The sequence below is a fragment of the Panicum virgatum genome, chromosome 2N (genome assembly GCF_016808335.1).
Source record: "Panicum virgatum strain AP13 chromosome 2N, P.virgatum_v5, whole genome shotgun sequence".
Lineage (NCBI taxonomy): Eukaryota > Viridiplantae > Streptophyta > Magnoliopsida > Poales > Poaceae > Panicum > Panicum virgatum.
In genome coordinates, this window is record NC_053146.1 from 41,634,657 (window position 1) to 41,649,890 (window position 15,234).

Sequence of the window (15,234 nt, forward strand, 5' to 3'; positions counted from 1 at the left end):
ATATATCATATAGCAACTTTTGATGTTCACTTGACATTACATGATAACTGAGTAAAACATAAACATTAGATTGATGTCGATAGCAATCTGAAAGTTCTACAAGGAATCAATTTTGCGCATATGCAATAATCCAATGATGTCAAGCATTGGCCTATTTTCTTACACCATATTCATTTCGTGTAACAAAGAAATAAGACAAATGGAGACTAGAAGCTTTAGGACAAGTATTTTGTGATGAGCTTGTCAACATGAAGAACAACATCACCAATGTGATGGATCATTGCAGATTGAGGCTGAAGCATCCTGATGACAAACTAGCGAAGCTCATCAGGATAAGGAGGGTTAGGTCCTGCTGGCCACTTCAGCTGCCCATTGACAATGGCAAGTTGCAGACTTCCTTCAGATTTACCAAGAGCGTCCTCAAATAGTGAAACATTAAACCTACAAGCGCATCCTCAAATGTGATATCAGCCATTTATCAAGCGCATAAAGGCTAAAGCTCTGTTTCATTTGTGGACATGATACATGAATTGTCAGAGTCTGTTGACTACCTAACAAGTTCAGCAAAATGGCCACGTTAACTTAAGCAGAGAATCTAGCTACTGCAAAATGCTAGAGCTGTGCACAGAAACATAATTAGACTTAAAAACGTATCCTGTAAAACTTCAACCACACAAAGGGCGCAAAGTTACATGATAAATTGTTGTCCATAAGTGTTCATTTTCAGTTTTTGATCGGATAGTCATTCTTTCAGTACTAAATTGAACATATTTGTTAGGGCCTGTTTGGAAGCACTCCACTCCAAAAAAATTAGCTCCACTCCACCATCCAGGTCCACTCCATCATTTTTTTCCATCCTGTTTGGCTGCACTCTACTCCCACCAACCCTTGTGGGCCCATATTGTCATAGAGTGGCAGGCCCTTTATCCTCTCCACTCACGTGCTGACCTTATCCTCTCTTCTCTCCCAAGCTCTGTTCACTCTCTCTCGATCTCCACTCTCAAAAGCTGACAAGCAGCCAGGCCCGTCGAAGGCCATGTGCGAGGTGGGCGATCACACAGGGCCTCCAGAATTAGAGGGCCCCTAAATTGTTCTGTCAAGGTCCATAGCAGATGGCAGTTTAGAGCAGCAACGGCTCATATCTGCTGGGACTAGAGGAAAATTAAGCAACAGTGGCCCATTGCCGATTCCTTCCATGCGAAGATACCGTCGTCGTCGCCAATGACTTCGTTCAACCGATCGACGTGAATATTGACACCATAACCGCATCGCTCATCGCTCGACGGCTAACGCCCATCTGTGCGGAGGTCGAGGTGACGTCTTCGGTCGCCGCGCCGCCGGCCGCACCGTCGCCGGCTTGCCGCGCCGCGCCGTGACGCACCATCGCTGGCTCGCCGTGTCGCGCCATCGCCGCTCTGTCGCCAGCTCGCCACGCCACGTCATCGCCGCCGGCCTCTTATTGTGTTTCGCACACGGGCCTCCAAATCCTAGAGACGGAAGCAGCAGCGAGCGGCGGCGTGGAGCTGGGTACGAGGCCCGGTGCGGAGCTGCGGCGGCACCGAGCAGTGGCGCTGAGCTGAGGCTCGCGGATGCGTCCACGGCCATGCTGCAGCGGCATGGGAGGACACCGAGGGTGGCGGCGATAGCGGCGGTGGCCCGGGCACCCATGGCAGCAGCTGCAGCGTCCCCCGTGCCCCCTTCCTGAGCCCCGCCGGAGCAGCTCCCCGTGCCTGCCCGGAGGAACTCTCGAGCGCACTGGAGCAGCTCCCTACGCGCCGGCACCAGAGCAGCTCCTGCGCTGGCGCAGGAGGCGGTGGCGCTCGGCGCCGTGTGCTTCGTCGGGAAGGGGACGACGACGGGCCAGTGCGCTGGGCCACGGAGAAGCGTCCCTCGGCGGCGGCCGGGTGGTCGAGAGGCGGTCCGCGGCAGCAGCGGGGTCAGGGCCGGCGCGCTCGGCGGCCGAGAGGCGGCGGCGCCATGGGATGCAGGGGGCGACGGGGACCGAAGGAGAAAGACCGAGAGTTGACCGAGAGAATAAACCGTTTTCTTGTGTAACCAGTGGTATGGTGGGTAATTTTAGCCAACTTCACCAGCTCCAAGAATTAGTGGAGCACCTCTTGGTGAGCTTCATAAAAAAGATGGAGTGGAGCTAGTTTTTGGTGGAGTGGAGTGGAGCTGGGTGAGGTGTTTGAGTATTTATTGTGAAGTAGAGCCAGATTTGGTGAAGGAGAGTGCTCCTGGACCTGAAAAAAAATTGAAAGCCAAGTAGGATGCTAGGAACCTGAAGAAGTGGCGCGAGGAGGAGAAGAGGCCCAGAACTGAATGGGCCCATGGGGGCATCTTCATCATCCAACAGTATATGGGCCTTTCAAATATTTTCTTTCTCGTGTCCAAGGAGGCCCGTTAAGCCCATTTTGGCCCATCATTCCTATGCTAGTAGAGGTGAGATCTCAGCCGTCCAACCTTGGACTCGAATAAGTACCCAACCCTAGCGCAAAACCCTCCCTCCACCACAGACCCTTCCGCCGTCGTCGCATCTCCTCGCTAGGTACGCTCGCTCGCTCGCTCGCCGCCGCCCTCCTACCCCTACGTTCCGTGGTGCTGCGAATCAGTGCGCGCGCGGATCTTGCTTCGCCGGCAGCTACTTGTTCTTAGATCGGTTGTTGCGTTGATGTTCAGGTAGGTTGGAGAGGAACAGGGCGAAATGGTGAAGCACAACAACGTTCTCCCCAACGGGCACTTCAAGAAGCACTGGCAGAACTATGTCAAGACATGGTTCAACCAGCCCGCCCGCAAGCAGAGGCGCCGCATCGGTGAGCTCATGACTTCTTCCCTCCGTTTTAATCTCCACTTTGTCACGTTTTGAGTGCAATCTCTCCCTTTTTTTTGCTGTTGGGAGAACTGAATCGAGGTCTTATCAGGGACCGTGTTATGTTTGCAGTCTATGCGATCAACTGATGATAAGCTAGGCTAGATGTAGTATAGAAGTAGTGGCCTAGCAATAAATAGTTCGCCTTGTCCTGTACAATGCAATAATTGATAGACGATCTGCGCTACCTTTAGCTGGTTGCAATTTGTTGCATTTGGTCTTATATTGGTTGGTAAAGGTACAGTTAAAAGATACAGTTTGGTATGCGCTACCTTTACCTTGACTGTATAGTTTGTCATCCTGAAAATAGTAGCATCCAGTTAGCTGTTCCTTGCCCCTACATAACACATTAACACCTGCACTTCGCAGCAAGGAGGATCATAGCTACTTATTTGTGTTTCCATGTTATGTCTGTTATGTTACTTAATTAATAATAAATTTGTTTGTTAGTTCAGGCATATCTCTAGCACCAATCATGATGCTGTGAGATTTTAAGATGTTAAGCTTTGCATGTATGTGATTATGTGTTTTGGAGTACACCTATTTACTTGCTATACTACTCTTATGTTACCAGTGAATGAATCAAAATAAAAATCCCTTGTTTTACTAGATGATTGCTCCTGTGATGCATCTTTACTGGCAGCTTATCATATATTAATTTTTTGTTTATATTTCTCATACTAACTGACAGCTTTCTAATTCAACCCTTCTATGTTCTGTACACAGCCCGTCAAAAGAAGGCTGCGAAGATATTCCCACGCCCAACTGCTGGACCCCTTCGCCCCATTGTCCAATGCCAGACTCTCAAGTATAACATGAAGTCAAGGGCTGGGAGAGGCTTTACTCTTGAGGAGCTGAAGGTGATACATTTGTTCATTGTTCTTCCCTCCATCTATGTTGCTCTTGAGCCATTTTTTTCTGTTAATCTCCTTGTTTGTTTTAATGGTACTTACAATAATTTGCTGCTGTTTGTATACCTCATATATAGCATGAGTTATTTTTGTGTCAACTTATCGTTTTCATTCTTGCTCTGTAAGGTACATATGTTTTCTTTTGCATCATGGCAGGTCTACTAATGTTTGCAAATTTTTGTAGTCATTAGAGTGGAATTATTTCTTTCCATGTCAGTTTTATTTCATCTGTGATGCTGCAGGCTAATTTTCTCAGCTATTATCCTCTCCATCATCTGATGGACCACGCTTTTCATCTTTTACTGTCCTTGTTGTTGCTGAAAGTTATTAATGTTGTGATTGCAGGCTGCAGGCATTCCGAAGAAGCTTGCTCCAACCATTGGCATTTCTGTGGATCACCGCCGCAAGAACAAATCACTTGAGGGGCTTCAGGCTAATATCCAGAGGTTGAAGACATACAAGGCCAAGCTGGTTATCTTCCCAAGGCGTGCTCGCAAGGTCAAGGTATGGCTAGAATCCGTTTCTCTTGAAGACATTGTCCTAACCGCTTATGAGTTATGACATGATCTCTGATCATCTACATCCATTGCAGGCTGGTGACTCTACTCCTGAGGAGCTTGCCAGCGCCACCCAGGTCCAGGGTGACTACATGCCTATTACTTGTGGTGAGAAGCGCTCGGTTGAGGTTGTGAAGGTCAGCGATGAGATGAAATCGTTTGCAGCCTATGGCAAGCTCCGCCTCGAGAGGATGAACAAGAAGCACCTTGGTGCCCGCCAGAAGAAGGCTGCTGAGGCTGAGAAGGAAGAGAAGAAGTAAACCGGCCGGGATATTGGGTATAGTATCTTCTAGTTGATGCTACAGCCAAGGGCTTGTTCTAAGTTTTGTTTTGTTCCTGAAAATAGAGACCAGCGGATTGTTTTGGTGTCCTTGTACTGTTTGATACCTGGTACTCATTTGCGTACTCTATTATCTAGTGGTTCATCGGATTCCTGCCCTCTTGCGCTTCTGAATTGCTTAACCTCTCAAGTTTGCCTACATGAGATTTGTGATGTTAATTTTGGGGATTGCCCTGTTGCCTCAAATCATCATATTCTCGAATAAATGTGCATGTGGATTCATCACTTGTGCCACCCTCCTATTCATGCCCTTCTGGCAGGAAAACTCGATTTATCTTTGGGCTCCCGGTCGGATGACTAGCCAAAGAACCTAGTTTTCGGCTGACTTGTTTGAGTTCAAACATTTAGTGCTTGAATAGAGTAGTAATTTATGCGCAAATCCTGAATGATTGACAAACTAACTAATATTTGTGTAGAAGTTGTAGCCAGTAATTTCTGCTGCTGGAACTCGTGCTACTAGGTCCATGTTGTTCGTCCGTCACTGGCTTGGTTATTATTTATTACTACGTATATAAGCAGCAGAAAACGTTTTTGACGCCCGTCGTCCTGGGACCAGCATGCTCACGCGCACCAGAGGACTTACATTCACCGAACTGACATGGCAATACGAGCACTCGAAGGAACTGCCTTTCGATCCTCCTCTCTGACGCAGGAACTGTTTATTAAATCGCAATAATGTTTTTCTTTTTGAAAGCAAGTTAAATCGTAATGTTACATGGCAATACGTCGTGGTATTGCGTGAGCTCTACTGACTCACCTATTGTCAGAGCATCTCAAAGAATACCCAATATTTTCAATCCTAACAATTTTCGGATTGGGATTTCTCTCAAAAGTTTTAGGCACAGAACATACTACCTTCTCCAACAGCAGCTCTATATTTGGTTCCAAAAGTTTTGAAATATGCCACCTCATTCATCGCAGGTGTGGGTCATCCTAAACTCGAATTCGCTTGGTACATGCCGCAGCCATTGCCACTGGGAGCACAGTGGATAATCCAGATGGTTCCCACTCGGCGGTAATATAGCACCCATCCATCGCTTAGCATGTTGTCAATCCTAATACAGCTCAGCCTGCGCCATCACGGGAATAGAACATCACGAGCAGGCGCAGGGATTGTTGCCGGCAATGGGCGCTTGTTGTCGACGGCGTGCGCTGCGGTGTGCGGCTGCCAGTTTCAGAGCATAGAGAAGCGTTGCGCGGCCGAGATAGAGATGAAGGTGTGTGGGACCAGCAGAGCGTAGGGAAGGATGAAGCGCATCTAGGCCCATAGATGCAATCAGTAAGTTTCGGTAATTAATGACGACCGTATGCGACTAACGTGTGTTTTGAAAGAAATATTCTTTACAAGTTAAGTCTCATATGAAATATGAAAAGAGACTCTCAAAATTCATGATCAAACGTTTCACGGACTCAATTTTCAAGGAAAAGTACCATTCTAGATTCAAGCGTCACAAGTAGATGAAGGACACTTGTTTTAGTTTGAGTTTTATATGTTTTAGTTTGTGATCGTACTATTAAGAGGTATTCTCGGGTTAGTAACTTGACTCAAATTGATTTGGCCTTAGAAATGATGCACATTTGCTCAATTCAGTCCAAAACAACTCAAAAGAACTCAAAAAAGTAATTGGAAAAACAAAAGGTCGAAGAAAGAATCAATCCCAAATCAACTCAGCTCAAATCAGAAAAATACAGTAGCACCGGTTACACCGGTGGTAGAGCACCGGTGCTTCCGAAGGCGACCGGTTACACCGGTGCCTTATCTCTGGTCGAACCTGTCTCTGCAGCAAGGATCAAAGTGGAAAATATCAGTATCACCGGTTACACTGGTGTGCAACAAATGAGCACCGGTCTATTCACAGTGTCATCCTTAAGAGAGCATGTATTTGGGGTGATAAGTGTCTCTTCAGCACCAGTTACACCGGTGGCTTGATTTTGGACCACCGGTGCATTCACAGTGGTATTGATCAGAGACTATGCAATGGCCAGTGAAGGAAATTCTTCAACACCAGTTGCACCGGTGCCACACCTTAGCAAGCACCGGTGCAATTCTGTCAAACTATCACAATGTTAGATTATCAACGGTTACTATTTGGTTTTAGTGTGACCGGTTACACCGGTGCTACCTCATCGGTCTAACCGGTGCCTACGACTTTCTGGCCAGTTTGTTCCCAACGGCTAGAGGTGCCTCTCCACTCTATATAAGTCGACCTCCTGACTCATTTATGATGCCTTTTGACGCATTGAATACCGAGGCCACCCTAGAGAAGAGAAGAGAAGTGTTTGGAGCCATTGAATGAAGATCTAGTGATTGCAAGTGATTCAAACAAGAAGAATTCAACCATTCTTTGAGTAGTAAGTGTGCTAGTGATTAGGGCCATCTCAGTGAGGGTCAAGTGAAGCCTTGAGAGCTTATTACTCTTGGTGTTTGACGGCACCTAGACGATCTTGGTGATCGAGTGATTCTTGGTGAGCTCTTGGAGATTGTGGGAGCCCCAAGAGAAGGAGATTGCACGTGGATTAGAGGGGAGCGTCAACTCCTCGATACCACGGGAAAAAATCCGGTTGTTCCGTGTCCCTCTCACTTACATTTCTAGTATTTCATATATCTTGTTCTTGCTTAAACTCTTGTTTGGTTGTTTTTATCTAGGAGTTTATCATGCTAGTTTGTTTATTTTGACTAGTTTGCATATTTGTTAGTGTGATCAACTCTAAGGAAGATGAACATATTAGTGTGTTATCCTACCTAAAATGGTGATGCTAGTGTGCTCTAGTTGATAGGATCAATCTTTGTAAATTGGACAACACTAGTCTAGGTTAAAGACTCGATAGAAATTTAAAAAAATCTCAATTCAACTTTTTTCTTGCCCCTCGATCCTTTCAAAGGATTGGGAGCTCATCGCAGCGGTGGAACTATGGCTCCAGATGCAGTAGGTTTTGGGCGTGCAGAATATTGGGAGCTAGGATAGGCATCTGTCGGAGCTAGGATTTCCACGTTTCTTCTCAAAACGAAATTTCTGGCACTTATATTGGGTATTGTTGGAAATGCTCTTACCACTGAAACTAAGATCACTACTAGTTAACTGTAAAGTCTGCACGTGTCAAAAGATATCTCACGGCATGTGCACGATGACAGGAAACACACGGTCGTAATGGAGAGTGATACGGCCCTTCAATGAAAAAAAATGGAGAGTTAAGATATCTCAATATCTCCCGCGGCCTCTGCTCTGCAGCCTCCTATAGTCTCAACAGTCGTAATGTGCTCATGTACAGCAAGCTGAACCACCAGAACAGCAGAAGTGATATATCTCTCTTCCGCAGCATCTTCCTATCCATGCCTTTGTTTAGATGCAAAATTCCAAATCTATCACATCGAAAGAGAATCTTACATGCATGGAGTATTAAATCTAGACAAAATAAAAAATAAATTGCATAGTTTGCTTGTAAATTGCGAGCCGAATCTAATGAGCCTAATTAGAATATGATTAGACACTAATCTGCTACTGTAATTGCTACAGTACACATGCTCTAATGATGGATTAATTAGACTTATTAGATTCGTCTCGCAGTTTACAGACGAGTTCTGTAATTATTTTTGTGATTAGTCTATTTTTAATATTTCAAATGTGTAAAGATTCTATTTCAAAAACTTTACGGACGCAACTAAACAAGGCCCATATACTAAAAGGACCTTAATCTTGCACAGATTCCGAAGGCGAAGATGAGCATGAAGATGAACTTTTTAGGTTGAATGCTTAAAGAACTATGTCTGGTGTCCCTGCAGCATGGCACACCATCTGAAAGCCGTTTTCCCCCATTTTACAGAAGACATGCAGATATTAGATCTCATTAGACCGTATCATTCTTTCAGCATCGAAGATGGCAACCATCATCCGTGAATTTCCACTGACCATCTGCGCACTCATGTCCTTGTATGAAAGAAAAGTGCTTTGTGTTTTTCAGTCGATCAGCATTTGTAAAAGATATAGAATAATCTCCTGTTCATTCATTTTTGTAACTATATAGTTGATTTTGATTTCAAATCGTGTAATTTGCTACAGCAACTCAGCGATATCTTGTGTATCATCCATTATGATGGAAGTACTGGGAAGAACTCGCCAAGAAGAATGTAACGCTATTCACTCTTATTTCTGCACGTTTTGCTGCCACAATTGTCCACACAGATATACTATTTTTCCTCGTTCCACACTTTTCTTATTTATACCAAGTTTATAAAAATACACTAACATCTACAACAACAAATTAGTTCCATTAAAACCAAACTAAATATATTTTTACATGTTGCATTTTTTGGTATTGTAAAAACTGATATTTTTTATAAACTAGGTCATTTTGATATAGAACAAAGCAAAAATGGCACAAGTATAGGAACACTGTTTCTATATGTGTGCCATTTTTTTTAAAAAAATGATTAATTATTTTTTGAGAGAAAACTAGAGAACCTGACATATTTGTCCACAATCGAAGGCTTTGATGCTATTACATATATTATATAGGAACACTTTTGATGTTCACTTGACATTACATGATAACTGAGTAAAACATTAGATTGATGTCGATAACAATCTGAAAGTTCTACAAGGAATCAATATTGAGCATATCCAAGAATCGAATGATGTCAAGCATGAACCCATTTTACACCATATTCATTTCGTGTAACAAAGAAATAAGACAAATGGAGACTACAAGCTGGTTTAGGACAAGTATTTTGCGATGAGCTTGTCAACATGAAGAACTACATCACCAATGTGAGGGCGCATTGCAGGTTGTGGCTGAAGCATCCAGATAACAAACTTGCGAAGTTCATCAGGATAAGGAGGGTTAGGTCCTGCTGGCCACTTCAGCTGCCCATTGACAATGGCAAGTTGCAGACTTTCTTCAGATTCATCAAGAGCATCCTCAAATGGTGAAACATTAAACCTACAAAGAGTCAATGTGATATCAGCCATTTATCAAGCACTTAAAGTTCTATTTCATTTGTGGACATGCTACATGAATTATCTAAGTCTGTTTACTGCATAACAAGTTCAGCAAAATGGTCACTTTAACTTAAGCAGAGAATCTACTGCAAAATGCTAGAGCTGCGCACAGAACATATCCTGTAAAACTTCAACCAGACAACCACCCAAAGGGTATCACAAAGGCACATGATAAATTGTTGTCCAGAAGTGTTCATTTTAAGTTTTGATCGGATAGTCATTCTTCCAGTACTAAATTGAACATTTTTATCAGTGTTCTTGAAAAAATTTGAAAGCCAAATGGAATGCTAGGAACCTCATAGGATCATCGCAAAAAGTCAAATATATAATTATAAGATTATAATTATGTGCCCAAGAAGTTTTAGACAAATTCGTTAAAAATTAGAATAACACTTAAACCAATAAGGGATCTGGATCTGGGGTTGTCATATTTGCTCATGCAAACAACAGCTGGCAATAAGGGATCTGGATCTGGGGTTGTCATATTTGCTCATGCAAACAACAGCTGGTAGACTTACATGATTGCATAAAGGGTGCATCCTAGAGACCAGATGTCCGTCCTCTCATCAATATCAGCATGGCTTGGGCAGTCCCATAATTCAGGGGCACGATAAGGTGCGGAGCAATGCTCAGCAGCCCATTCCTATACAAAACAAGATACGGGTCAGTAATAATCCTTAGACACCGATAGTTTTCAATGCACCAAGATTTCAAATTCTTCTAGCTGTAACAGGAATATTCTAAACTCTGAAGATCAACTGTCTACAAGATCACTCAGCCTTGCAATTTCACTAACTTATTGAAAGAATATAACTTGTAATAAGCTTTTCCTTCTTATTTTTTGGTTTGTGCAGAATCACGTAAACTTGTTTGTATATTTGAGAAGGAAAAAAATGGATTTCTAGACTATGGAGACACATATTTGAGATTATATGAAAAATGAGAACACAGTTTATCAAGAGTTGTCTTATGTGAAAAAAAAAATACTAGAAGCTCATGCTGACAAACCTGCAACTGTAACGCCTCTGAGTGCGAACGGATTTGTTTTCTTGCAGGCCTTGCACTTCCAAAATCCATTAAATTTACAACAGGTGCTTGTCCTTTACGATGGGTTATAAGAACATTACCAGGCTTCACATCGTTATGGGCATATGGAGGATCAAAGCTGTGCATGTGCTTCAGTCCTTCACACAACTGTCAGTAGCCTTCTGTCAGCATACACTATAGCGAAGTACATACAGGATGAAAAAGAACAATGGTAACCATTTCCCATGCAAGTTATGATATCCCATTGTACCAATACAGGAAAGTAATTTTGATGCTGCAAAGTTTATTCTGACATGAGAAGCCTATAAGATACCAATAAGATTAGAGTTCTACATATCTTACAGCTTCCTCTTCCAGAGCTTTCCCAATTTAATATTGCTTGAGGCATACATGATACATGAAGCAGAAAGCATGTTGTTACAAATGAGCTATAATTCTACTCAAATAAAAATAAACAATGCAAGCTAACAAACAAAATAATGTCAGCAGTCCTTTTATTTCAGAAAGATTAGGAAGGACTTACGATAACTTATTTCAGATTGAACAATAATCTCAACCAATTGTGATTATAATTCCATGAAAATAATATCAAAAGTAGTAATTGCAACATCATTATTTGAATATAGTGATCTAATCTAATCAATGGACTGACCTGAAGGAATATTTGCAGAACGTCAGATGTTGAATAGAATTCCTTTCTGGACAGCATGATGTTAGCGTTGTCCAATAAAGTACCATCCAAATGGACTGGAAAGAGCAGGTAGGCTTCATGGCTCAAATCTCCCTGTGGACTCTAAACATAGCAAGACAACAAGCCTTGTCAACATAAGTAAAACTTTTTGAGAGAAAAAAATAATTCAGTAAAACATCAAGTCCCCTAACCAACAAAACATTTTTATTTGACAGTACATCACTACAGCAGACTATATACAATATGTACTCCATTTTTTTTTTTTTGCTACATCTCTCACAGATACTCCCTCTGTTCCAAATTGTAGTCCGTTTTGGCAAATCTAGATACATAGTTTTTGCTATGTATCTAGACATAGTGTATATCTAAGTGCATAGCAAAATCTATGTATCTAGATGTGCCAAAACTACCTAAAATTTGGAAAGGAGGGAGTATAAAAGATGAGAAAAGAATATCTTAGAACATTTTTTTGGAAAAAAAATGTGATTATATAATGCCTACCAATCACGATGAAATTAGTTGAACTCAACATACTAATAAAACCTTCATCATAGTTTGACATCTCAATGTCCAGTTGATTATAGCATCACTAAGCACATGCAAAGAAAAAAAAGGCAAAATAGATTACCTTGACGGTTATTATGGCATGATCAAGAAGCGGGAACAGGTTGGGGTGATTGAACAATGACGACACGCGGATCTCCTCCTTCACCAGATCCAGCTGCTCCTTGCTCTGTATCAGCACCTTCTTCATGGCATACGTTCCATCCTCTGAGATTGACACGCAAAGCAGAACATATTTAGCTGTGTTTGGGTACTGTAAGACGCGGAATTGAAGAACGGCGGCTCATTTGATCACAGCATCTCGGAATCGAAGAGGGAGAAGGACCGAGATACGCTAGTGCAATCCAGAATGGAGAAATCACAAGCTAGAACCACGCACGAATCCTAGTAATATTCATTTTGTCCCAATTTCACGAACTGATCCAGCACACTGAGACGGAATCACGAGCTCACAAAGGGGGGGGGGGGGGGTGAGGTGGGGACTGCGGGGGACCTGAGACATGGGCGTCGTGGCGCTTGGCGGGCGCGGCATCGGAGGCGGGCTGTTTCTCCTTGACGAGGTAGACGACGGCGACGCCGCCGTCGCCGATCTGGCGGATGACGCGGAAGCAGCGCTCGTTGATCCAGACGTCGCCGCCGCCCGTCGCGGCGCCGTAGATGGTGTTGAGCCCAGAGAAGGAGCAGCCCATCCTCTGGATCTCGGCTCCTCGGCGCCGGCGATCTCCCGCGCCGCGCGTCCTGCGATGCGGTTGGTCCGGTGGTTTCGCTGGTCAGCCTCAGCCACGTCCACGCGGACAGTGACTTCAGGATCTGCTCTCTTATATAATCTTTCTTATGCGACGGACAGGGGGAGCATGCCTTTTTCGTTCTTTCAAAAATGAACTAAATTCTTTTTTTGCAATTAAATTGACTTGGTTAAAGATAAAGAAACAACATAAAAATACTTTGAAATGTAATGGTATTGTATTACAAGTGGTTTTAGATGTTCAATTTCAGCGTCTCCCTTGTAAATATTTTCTCGAGACGAGACGCTTTGCTAATTTGCTTAATGTCCAAGCTTGCAAGCAGGTCATTTACGCGAATCTAGAGACGTTATTTTGCTTCAAGTCTAAGCATGTACTATGCGATTCGTTACTTCAATTAATTAAAAACCTAGAGATGCAAATTCAATTAAGGTGCCGAATTGATTGATAGCTTCTTGACCTCAGTTTCGCCTTGGCACATGCAAAACCTAGATTCACAAGGTGGCAAATTGGCAATACAGTTCGTATAGATGCTGCAACCATTGTGCGCAATCTTAGAAGCATTTTGGTTTCATTCTTGGTAAGTAATCTGAGTCAATGCTGCTAGGAGAAAAAAAAATCATTCGACAGTCGATGAGCTGCCGTAAAGATTCAAGGTGAGAAAGTGGATGTGAGCAGTGAGCCTTGCAACTGAAGCTAGTAATGTGCGTAACGTGCTTGTACCTGCTTATATCTTATTCCTGCGGCATTGCAATATCTGTTTGCTAAATTGTAGATCGTTTTGACAAAGCTAAGTATATATTTTTATTATATATCTAGATATAATATTTATCTAGATGCATTATATATATAAATTTAAATTTGTCAAAAATAATCTACAATTTGAAACAGCATATGCGAAGTTAAAACTGTCCTGAGCCTCCTAGCTAATGGCCACTACTTTTTTTTGAGCTTGCTAATGGCCACTACTACTCAATACTCATTAGGCAGGCATGTACAAAGACTTATTTGTCTGTTGTAAAGATTTACAAAGACTTGATTGAGATAATCCTGAGCTCCTTTGGTCATCGAATTCACATTTAGTCACGGGAATATAGATACATTTTTTTTAAAACGAAGTTTTATTGATCTTAAATAATTACATCAAGATGATACAATCATACTAAGATCCAACCCGACCTCTGCATAACTAGGATGCACACAGCATATAGAGTAAAAAAACAAAAGAGCGACATGACAAAAAGTCATGCCGGATCAAACTACAACATACAACTTTATCTTCAGCTCATTGTCTCCTTCATTACCATAGCAACACCTGGACTTCGAATAAGGCTCCCAAGACAACGCCACCAACGTGGAAACGACACACGCACGCACCGTCATTGCAGTGACCCAACCAATTAAGGTCGGATCATAGGTTTTCACCATAGAGAGCAATTCTTCGGAATCCAAACAATGCCTTCAGCAAGGCCATTGTCATGTACAATCAGTTAAGGTCAGATCTTGGAATTTCTTCCTGGCACCGAAGAATCAGTATCGAACAAGTACCACATAGACAAAGTCACCTAATGCTCCCCCTTCTTGCCAAGCTAATGCTACCAAACAGATCAGATTTGGCCCACTTCAAACAGCCACGAACTCCAAATCTAGCAAACCAACTGTAGCCTCGTCTGCCGCGAATACCATGCTACAAAGTGTCCAATATAGATACGTGCATAGTCCACCGGAATGAAGTGCAGATGGAATCTGTCTTCGGAGTAAGATACATGGAACACAAATTCCAACTATATCACCAGAAATAAGTTGATCTCGAGCGATTTGCTGGTAAAAAGGAGTAACATAGGAAACTATAAGTGGTGGGTCTGTCAGCAGTTTACCATACTAATCTAATCGTTCAAGCACACAAATTGCTGAGCTGGCACTACTACAAAAACTGATTAACCGCGATCTTTGAATACCACTTGGAGGCGGGCGTGATTTTTAACCGCATCGGTTAATGCATCAGATTAACCGAGGCGGTCATTTTTTATTAACCGAAGCAGTGACAAAAAAACAGACTCACAAAATATATTAACCAAAGCATACACTCTTAAAATACCGGCCACAATTAATATATAGTAACCGAGCCGGTCATTCTAACTAACCGCCTAGGTTAATAGTTAACCCAAGCGGGGCGACGTCTACAGAGGGCGAGCCCCCCCTCCTCGCCCCCGCGCTGTCCGGAGGCGGAGACAGCGGCAGCCAGGCTGGCGGGTCCAGCGGCGGGCGAGACGAGGCCGGCAGATCCAACGGCGGCGGGCCGGGTGCTGGCGAGGAGGTAGTGATGGTGGGGTCTAATGGATGGACTCGCCGAGCTTGTGATGGACTTGACGGGCTTTTTCTTTTATTTTTAAAATTTTCTATTTGATTTACCGAGGCGGGCAACCAACTACCTCGGAAAATACCATATTTACTATGACCTTAGTTCCGAGGAGGTTGGTCTGCCCGCCTCGGTAAAACCATTTTGTCCGCCTCC

At 43.3% G+C, this 15,234-nt stretch overlaps 2 protein-coding genes across 2 annotated transcripts; one reads left to right on the plus strand and one right to left on the minus strand.

Annotated features, from left to right (window-relative positions):
* Window positions 1–2,509: 2,509 nt before the first annotated feature.
* LOC120660518 (60S ribosomal protein L13-2-like) lies at window positions 2,510–4,784 on the plus strand. Its single transcript, XM_039939069.1, has 5 exons — window positions 2,510–2,548; window positions 2,680–2,813; window positions 3,596–3,729; window positions 4,126–4,284; window positions 4,373–4,784. Exons 2-5 carry the CDS (start codon window positions 2,705–2,707, stop codon window positions 4,595–4,597), a joined length of 627 nt encoding a protein of 208 aa, XP_039795003.1. The 5' UTR covers window positions 2,510–2,548; window positions 2,680–2,704; the 3' UTR covers window positions 4,598–4,784.
* Window positions 4,785–9,145: 4,361 nt separating this feature from the next.
* LOC120660519 (probable serine/threonine-protein kinase DDB_G0291350) lies at window positions 9,146–12,780 on the minus strand. The gene is made up of 6 exons (XM_039939070.1): window positions 12,470–12,780; window positions 12,041–12,183; window positions 11,374–11,514; window positions 10,683–10,868; window positions 10,193–10,317; window positions 9,146–9,615 (listed from the first exon to the last, which is right to left on the minus strand). The coding sequence occupies exons 1-6, from the start codon at window positions 12,663–12,665 to the stop codon at window positions 9,390–9,392; spliced, it is 1,017 nt and encodes a 338-aa protein (XP_039795004.1). The 5' UTR covers window positions 12,666–12,780; the 3' UTR covers window positions 9,146–9,389.
* Window positions 12,781–15,234: the final 2,454 nt, after the last annotated feature.

Bases quoted from the DNA above. Each gene is read 5' to 3' on its own strand.
- LOC120660518 (XM_039939069.1), top strand. From the start codon at position 2,705: ATGGTGAAGCACAACAACGTTCTCCCCAACGGGCACTTCAAGAAGCAC. The intron at 2,814-3,595 runs GTGAGCTCATGA...TTCTGTACACAG, and splicing joins CAAGCAGAGGCGCCGCATCG to CCCGTCAAAAGAAGGCTGCG. The intron at 3,730-4,125 runs GTGATACATTTG...TTGTGATTGCAG, and splicing joins TTACTCTTGAGGAGCTGAAG to GCTGCAGGCATTCCGAAGAA.
- LOC120660519 (XM_039939070.1), bottom strand. From the start codon at position 12,665: ATGGGCTGCTCCTTCTCTGGGCTCAACACCATCTACGGCGCCGCGACG. The intron at 11,515-12,040 runs GTAATCTATTTT...TGCTATGTTTAG, and splicing joins ATGCCATAATAACCGTCAAG to AGTCCACAGGGAGATTTGAG. The intron at 10,869-11,373 runs GTCAGTCCATTG...GGCTACTGACAG, and splicing joins TTCTGCAAATATTCCTTCAG to TTGTGTGAAGGACTGAAGCA.